This window comes from Embiotoca jacksoni, unplaced genomic scaffold, assembly GCF_022577435.1.
Source record: "Embiotoca jacksoni isolate LCO1_2020_lvr unplaced genomic scaffold, fEmbJac1.0.p SCAF_42, whole genome shotgun sequence".
Classification (NCBI taxonomy): domain Eukaryota; kingdom Metazoa; phylum Chordata; class Actinopteri; family Embiotocidae; genus Embiotoca; species Embiotoca jacksoni.
Genome location: NW_027185395.1, coordinates 494,677 through 503,314, shown reverse-complemented (window position 1 = coordinate 503,314; position 8,638 = coordinate 494,677). Strand labels below are relative to the sequence as shown.

At 39.1% G+C, this 8,638-nt stretch overlaps 2 protein-coding genes across 3 annotated transcripts in view; both read left to right on the top strand.

Moving 5' to 3' along the window:
* Window positions 1-1,086: 1,086 nt before the first annotated feature.
* Window positions 1,087-4,253, top strand: dpm2 (dolichyl-phosphate mannosyltransferase subunit 2, regulatory). Of its 2 annotated transcripts, XR_011179223.1 has the most exons (5): window positions 1,087-1,152; window positions 2,244-2,333; window positions 3,232-3,334; window positions 3,486-3,888; window positions 3,990-4,253. XR_011179223.1 is itself a non-coding variant. In XM_069169056.1 (4 exons), the coding sequence occupies exons 1-4, from the start codon at window positions 1,150-1,152 to the stop codon at window positions 3,539-3,541; spliced, it is 252 nt and encodes an 83-aa protein (XP_069025157.1). In that variant the 5' UTR covers window positions 1,087-1,149; the 3' UTR covers window positions 3,542-4,253. The 2 variants fall into 2 exon arrangements, 1 of the variants encoding a protein (XP_069025157.1); XM_069169056.1 differs by having other exon boundaries at window positions 3,486-4,253.
* A 1,568-nt stretch (window positions 4,254-5,821) lies between these two features.
* Window positions 5,822-8,638, top strand: part of pip5kl1 (phosphatidylinositol-4-phosphate 5-kinase-like 1) — a 28,035-nt gene continuing 25,218 nt past the window's right edge. Inside the window, exon 1 of the mRNA XM_069168995.1 lies at window positions 5,822-5,961. The gene's annotated coding sequence lies outside the window, so the exon portion shown is untranslated. The remainder of the gene's footprint in view (window positions 5,962-8,638) is intronic.

Sequence of the window (8,638 nt, the reverse complement as noted above, 5' to 3'; positions counted from 1 at the left end):
TTGATCATGTTTAACCTGTGACCTCATCACTTCATTTATACAACCAAATCCTTGTTTGCCTGTGGTGAAAAGGTTTTTACATTTCCCGATCATTTGAAATCGAACAGAATTGCTGGGAGTGCGATTATATTGCATTTGTAGCTGCGGTTTAACTAAAGAAGGGTTTTGGTAAAGGGACTGTACTGTAGAAAATTCTTCTACTTTATTTTTAACTTATTTTATTCCAATTAAATTTTGCTAATTCAACCAATGATTGTCACACTTAAATTATAACACATATCAAATATTATTAACAGCATTAATATGATGCATAAATATTATTCTGTAAACAGATATACTTTTGGTTTCTGGGAATAGAAAGTCAGATTTTTCTTTTTATGGGTACTGTACTGTTTTCACACTTTGTGTTAGAATTGACAATAGATACATGTAATAAGCACATCAAGAGTTTAGATAATCTGTCCTATTAATAACTACATAAACAAAGCCAACAAAGGAGTTATGATTTGCATAAACATACATACCAAATAAAATGGCAACACCTGGAATTATACTTTTTCTCTATTTGCTGGGAATTTCTTGATTTTTTTGTTTTGTTTTGTCATGTACAGAATGAATAGATGAATAAATAAATAAATGAGTTCTCCTGTTTTCATTAGTCCTCATCTACCAAAGAAATGGAGATGTAGTTGAAATCGCTTTAAAAAGCTTTGAATAACTGATTTTGGGTCAAAAATGAACCATCACACTCAACATCAACGCAGTTCAAATAAGAATACCAGGACATCACTACTGTTGTGATATTGATGATCAAATGCGTTTAGTTCGTGTAAAGGTAATAATGCATGACCAAATAATGTGAAAATGTCAATTTCCTTGGTTTATGATGACATGTTTACAGTACAGTTGCTTTCGGGGAAATAAAAATGCAACTACAATGAAAAAATAAAATGTGGTAAATACGACGGTTACATGACTGCATTATGAGATCAAAGATGTTGGGGTTGGTTCTGGAATTTGAAGTTGTAATAGCGGGTCAACCGGTAGGTGGCAGCAGAGACTCTCGGATGGATCTTGTCAGCCGGATTTCATAAAGAGGAAGAAGACCGGAAGGAAACGTCAACTATCAACAAAACCGAGCTGCAAGAAATGGTAAGAAAAATAAGCTGATTCAGTTTTGGCAGGTGAAATAAAAGCATCTGATAAAAGAGAGACTGACAACTGACGGGTTTATCCTTTAATGAAGCTCCGCTGCCATTCAAATCGTTCCTGCAGCACGCGGCTCCGAGCATTAGCTTCATGATGTGACTACAATATAAACTGAGACTCTGTTTTAAGTTCAGAGACATTTTAATACAGATTTGCAAGCTTAAAAAAGTCGTAAACAAATGGGAAAGACTTCCGACTCTTGTCTTATCCAGCAGCGCTTTATTTCTCCAGTCACGAAAACCAACAGGTTTCATTCAATGTATGAAGGCTTTTATCATTTTTTATTGCGCCGAATTTACAAAGAAATACTGTTAATTCATCAAATATATGAATCTGGGTTTTACGACATGTGTGTTTGTAAATAAGCAATTGAATTTTTAACTTCCAGATATTTGAATGGAGTTCGGCGTGACTGTCGACACTTCCGGTCTCCACAGCGTTCACTGGAATCACGTGGAGACAAAAATAAAGAATGATTATTCAGCAAATACCAGGAAGTTCTGCAGTTTACACTCATCTTGAGTTATAAATATGTAAACCAACAAACACCAGCAGGATTTCTGTCTGCTCGCAACACGATTTGAGTGGATTCTCAACTCCATTCATGAAAATGTTCACCTGTCACCTCACAAAAAGACATGATTAAACCATCTCTTTATTTAGTCATCGGAACAAGTGTCTGATGACTTCTGAAGCCTCAAAAAAAGAACGATGTCACCAGGTTTATATTATAAACTGGGGGCACAAAGTTTGAGAAATATAACCATACCTACATTATTTAAAATGCAATGAAGGCCTTTGGGTTTCATTCTGGTAAATGTAAGATGTGTGAGTTTATAATCTCTCGTTCATCACCTGACTTCAAGGAAGCTGCAGCGTATCGCTGGAGTTTTCTTTAGTCACTAAATCATTTCTACTGAGTAGCACCTGCCCTGTTTCCTCCAGTCATTCAGGTTGGAGTAAAGAACACCGAGAATCTTTGTGTGCAGCTTTAGTCATGAATGAAGTGAGTGAAGCCTTCTGTTTGTTTACAGGCGACGGGAGTGGATCAAGCAGTCGGCATGAGTCTGGTTGTCTTCAGCCTCCTGCTTTTTACCTACTACTCTGTCTGGGTCATCGTCCTGGTACGTCCGTTCCTAAAGTCCCATTTCCAAAACCCTTCTACAGTTAATTAAACACCCAAAAGGACTTTGTGTAAAAGCACAAACAGGACAACAAACAAACAGTTTTCCATCTCGATAAAAATGAACATCACAACTCATTTTCTACAACGGATTGCTGATTCTGTTTTTTTTGTTTTTTTTTACCCGCTGTGGGTTCATTTGTCCTGCCTCTCTACATAACTAGTTTAATAACACTAGAAGTAGGAAGAACTCATAAATGTCTTTTTGTGTAGTATAACACAGTTATAATGTCATAAATCAAAAGAAGTAAAAAAATGCAAGTTGCATTTTTTTATTTACTTTTATTTTACAGAACTTTAAAAGAGGGTAAACAATATTAGGAAAAAGGAGTGTGTCTCCACATGTTATTCATATTGATGTTTTTCCATCTTTATAACCTCTCGGTGCTCCAGCCTGCATTTAAGTGGAACATTTGCTGGGTTTTTGTCACGTTACTGTCGGTCCAAGTTGAGCCATTCAAGGCTTTCAAGTATAAAGTATGAAGTGCGAAGAATTATTTTTTTTTTTTTACAGAATCTGGATTGTGCAAATGGTTTATTTTTGGTGAAAAGTAAAAATGAGACATGTAAGTTTAGATTTTCCTCACGGATGTGCACATGTTCCATTCAATGACCGTCAGAAATTCCAGCAATCATTTCTATTTTTACAGTTTCTGACTTTGATGAATGGTGTAATTTTGGCCAATTTTGTCTTTAGAAGGTTAAAATACTGCAACCTGTCCTCTTCTACTGACTCACAGCAGATTGTTATTATTACATCCTGCATTCATTTGTATAAAATTATGACACACAAAGAGGAATTTCAGTCTTGTGCTTTTTTGTGTGTGGTCCTTTTCCAGCCTTTCGTCGAGGGCAATCACGCACTGCACAAGTATTTCCTCCCGCGGGAGTACTCGGTCATCCTGCCGGGCATCGCAGCAGTAATACTGCTCCTCTGTATCGGTCAGTAAAGAACAAACTCTCACTGATTCCCACTGAAACTTGGACTCAGTCTGCAGACAAAAATCGAAATTCTCTACATATAAAATTCAATGACGTACAAGAATATGTGTCATTTCCACTCCAGTTAATGCCGTTCTCATCTTCTCCACAGGGGCTTTCACTGCAGTGGTCTTGTGGAAGAATAGCAGGCCAAAGAAAGTGAACTAACCGTGATGTTGGAGGGACTGCTGTACATTTCAAACTGAAAACAGCCTCTCTGCCGGCCACCCAACCAAAAACCATAATTCTATCTTCAAATAAATACTCCTGACCATCACACTTCCAAAAGATTGGTTAAAAAAAACAAGTTTCCTGACATGTATTTTAGATCTTATTTCTATTCAATTAGTTCATAGAGCATTTGAGGTCCGTTGACTTTAGTGCCTCCAAGTGGCAACTTTAAAAAAAAGTAAAAACAGAATGGATGCACTGAACAACGTACAGCAGAAACAGGAAACAGGAAACAGGACCTCCTCGATTTGATCCAACACCTCCTTTTGTCACCATCAGAATCTGTAAATAATTTTTATATATATATATTTCATGTCCTCTGTTCTGTGATTTTACGAGGGTGGATGAAAGAGTAGTGACTGCTCCTGTTGCCTGTCTGCTCAAGTTTCAGATGCATTCAAGAACTTGCAGATTCACCGGACCAGTGATGAAAACATGGAAGCTGTTCGCTGAGGTGCTGATGATGATGATCAAGTGATAAAACGTGGAATACTTACTCAGAGGTCCCAGCTTCCCTCTCTGCTGTGCATCGTTCACACACTGAACTTTTCCATCCACCCTCGTATCGTTTCCCATCGTCGGTTGTAAATGTTTTGTAAATCTTCTATTTTGGATGCATTTTAAATCTGATTAAAAGCTCAGGATGTCACGCGTGTGGAGTTTTGTGCACATCTCATCACTACATGATTCTTTTTCTGTTTTATGTCACAAGTCGCTCCTTCCTAATCCATCAACTGCTATATTTTGAACTTTTGTAGTTAACAGTTTCATTTAATTACTATTACTTTTGTTTATTCATTTGTTATTGCATTTGTTTACTTTTATTTATTCTAGCTTTCTTTTGAGGGTGTGTGGTTGATGTACAAATTGAGACTTTAAAAAAATGCCATTTGAGGCTGAGTGGAAGTGCGTACCCTTTTTTTCTTCCACGTTATGAACTTTACAATTAATGTCAATCTATCCAGCTATCAAACAAAATAATGTTTACAACTCGACTAGTTGAAAACTAAACAATATTTTATTTTTTCATTGATTGAAGAGCTGATGTCTCTTCTAACTTTAAAAAAAATTCCAGAAAAGAAACTAAAAAAGTAAAACTTTCTACGAACATTCTCACAATACAAATCACCTCGTGTGACATCAAACATGTGCAACTCTACCTGGAAATGATGCTGAATTTAAAATGTGTCTGAACTCTGTCCTGACTGCTCAGCACTGTTTGCTGTCCGTCATCTGGGTGTTCGTGAATGTTCGCATCATCCCGGACTCGTCTCACCCATCCGGTTTCTGTGCTGCAAGAAAAGGTCACCTTTCTGTTTTCATGTTTATTCTCCTAACGAAGAGACGAGATGAAGACCGACTCCTTCCTGTTGTCGGCTTCTTCTCCTCCACAACCGTTCCTAGAACAGGTTTCCGCTGCAGGTTGATGTGAATGCCCGGACTCATTTCGTCTGTTTCCAGCTTCTGCATCCAGCGGGGCCTTTGGGTAATATAATCTACTATCTGAAAAATAGATGTGCGGCAGATGCTCAGGAGAACATTTACTCTTGTTTAAGAGTATCACACTGACCAACATTAGGCTTTACCTACAACCTGTAAGAAGGGCAGGAAATAACGGTTAAACTCTACATAAGTATGCAAAAACTGTCAATCACTGTCCACCTTCACTTTCCCGCCTACCTTATGGGAATTGTTGAATTGTTGGGTTCCTCTGTAAAATGTGCTAAAGGTCTGTTGTGAGGACGTTACTGTGTTAAGTGCCTTGAAATAATCTACAGAAATAAAATTGACTTGACGCACTTTTGGCAGGCTGGACAGGTGTTGCATTACTGGAGCCTTGTTTTTGCTGCTTCAGTGGAAGAAGACGGATGAAGTGAGTGAAACCTGGACCTGTGAAACCTGGACCTGTGAAACCTGGACCTGTGAAACCTGGACCTGTGAAACCTGGACCTGTAAAACCTGGACCTCAGCCAGCAGGCTCCCATCATCCTAACAAACCCATATAATAAAAAAAATGTTTTTATCATTTAACCTTTTATTGTATTTATTTAGTCTCGACACAGTCACATTGATATAACACATTGTATACATATTTATTTTATTTGTATTATTATTAAAGTTCCTGGATCGCTGCAGCTGGTCCGTGACGTCGCCTCCAGCTGGTCAGACGGTTGCAGCGGATGGGAGTGACCGCAGGGTGAGCCAGGCTCACTGTCATCACACGGCCAGTCAGCAGGCTGGATTTGGACACGGACACACACACGGACACACACACACACACGGACACACACACGGACACGGACACACACACGGACAGAGACCGACTGCGCACCGACCCGCTGCTCTGCGTCCACGAGGCAAGTAGGCTAAAAACCATAATAATCTGAGGATGACAGCTTTGATATGCAACGCTACATTATGATGAGCACTTTTCATGTCAGCACAGATATTCTTCTTCCGTTTTTTACCCATATCACTTCTACAGATAACGGACTTTAACATCTTCAAAGAATAATCCTGCTGCTTCAGGTCAGGGAGTTCTAACTGCTGAAGATGAAGATGATCAGGTCCACATGTAGGCTGCTGTGTCACGATGGGTGATGTCATTAAACACAATCAAAGTGTTGTTCTCCGCGGCATTTCAAAATGTGAAGCAACTGATAAACAGCACGGAGGCATTTCATCAGGCTCATTTAAAGCTCAAATTATCCCTCGAAGCAATTACTACAATCCTGCATGACAGCAGGGAATAATGTGGAGGGCCATCTGAAAATATCCTCATCATGAATGAGATATGAGGAGCAGCAACATGAGCAGCGGCATCACGGTGCAGTGAAAGAGTTTGATTGAACTGGTTGTGAATCAGACAGCTGGTGCGCGTCATGACGCGGTAGCCAATCTCAGCCGTAAAATATAAAAGGCACTTGGGTTAAATACAAATGAATTATAATTAAATCACAAATATAACAATTTAAAAGCCTTTTCAGCCACTCATCTAGTTCAGTAATCTAGCAGGTTCAGGGACATTTACACACAGCAGCGTAGGCCTTTGAATTGATGATTGCAAAATAGATTAGGCACACTTAAAGCTCCTAATACAGTGTATTTATTGGAAGAGTTATATATAATGTTAGTTACTCATTCCCAAGACAATTTAATATCATCAGCCCGTGGAAACAGTAGCCAAGTCTTCTTACTTCATTTTCTAAATTTGTCATGGATTCCTGGTAATGTGACATTTTCTGAAATACTTTTTTAGAAACAAATGAAGGCAAAACAAAACTAAAACAGAAATAAATTTAAAAAAACAACAACTCACTTATTTATATAGATATTTAAGGTATTTATGAAGGTAAATCAGGTAGTGCCATTGTTCCTGACTTCAGTGATGATTGATTAAGCGTTGTAAAAATACATTATTGGCTATAGAATAGGATCTTGGATAACTTAAAATGACAACACCTAAACTCAGAAGACTGGTTATTATTGTTATTTTGTGTGTGTAACGATGAGATTAAGGAACAGCATTGGGGAATTACATTCATGGCAAAATTGAGATGATTTAGTAGTAGTAGTACACTGGAGTGGAAAGACTGAGTGATTAAATGGATGTACTGCAGTTTTTCAAGAGGAAGTGAAGCTTTATTTAGCAGCTGTCAAGAATAATGTCCAGAAACCTGTTGTGGGATCAAACAGTGAGTTTTATGCAACCAGCTCATTTCCTGCTGTGGACGGATGGAAGTCTTGGCCAGACTGATTTTCGATGTGCTTCACTGCACGCATCGCGTATGAGGAGGAAATGGCAATTAGAGTTAAGTGTAAATGCTTTTATTGTAAGTCTAAAGTATAGATTAAGGGCAGGTGCCTGGAGATAGCATCACTGTACTGATAGCATCACTGTACTTCAGAGTTAAAGCTCCGATGAGATAACCATCGACTCCCAAGGCCACCAAGAGTCATCGTGGACTTTAGATGTGCGAGGGTCAGATGAAGGTCAATGAAATTATCGTAGAAGCTATTTATTTTACCCTCACATTCAGCAGTAATATGTTTTAAGTGAGTGTCCTTACTTTACAAAACGTGGAGCACAATCAAGATATATTAGCAGCCTGGACAATGTGAGACGAGCAGATTGTTTTGTCCTGGTGAGGTTCAGGGTTCATAGAGAAACCGACAGGAGCTGGGATTGAATAGAATAAGTGATCTTACAGAGTTTACAGTTTGGAAGCCTGCAGACCAGGAGCTGTATGTGATGAGCCCAAAGCTGCAGTCTGGTGAGAAGCAATGCGGGGTTTGGACAAGGACGCAGGGTTTGTCAGAATTGGAGGTGACTTGATCGCAACCAGAATTTTAAATTGGCACCACGTTGCGCATCAGGAGGTCTGAAAGACAGAATTATAATGGTATTTCTTCTGCTGTGCCTTGGTCACGTTGTATTTGTTCCTTTTTGGCATCATGAATCACCCCGATAACCTGGTATGGAAAGAGCAGAGAAGAGGACCAGCAGTGTGGCAGAGTGCATGAAAAAGTCACCAGTACACCGAAGAGTGAAGTGCAGAAATAGCAGTGGTGCATACCAGTGTACCGTTGGAGCCCTAACTATCGTACTCTAAGAAAAGTAGGAGAAATAGGAGGAAGCAATAGAAACAGACATTACATCGAGGATGAGGTTTGGCCACAGCTGTCTGAGCAAACATTACAAATAACCAAGTAAGCATGCTATGCTACAGGTAGATATAAACCCAACAGGAAACAGAGTATGTGTTTATATACTGTTCTATATATCAACAGGAGAGATGTACTTAGATTTGCACTCCAAAGGAATTACATAAATGGTTTAGAGGAGGTCAGCTGATGTCGGCTACAGAGCTATTTTCAGGTTTTTAGAAAACATCACTCATTGGTTAGTGAGTTCAGTTATTGGCCGGCGCCATCTTGTTAATTGGAGCCAAAAGTGGCCATATTTGGACAAATTGGGGGGAGGAAGCGGTGGATCAGACTCATAACCTGACTGCACCACAGGCCTGTCAATCA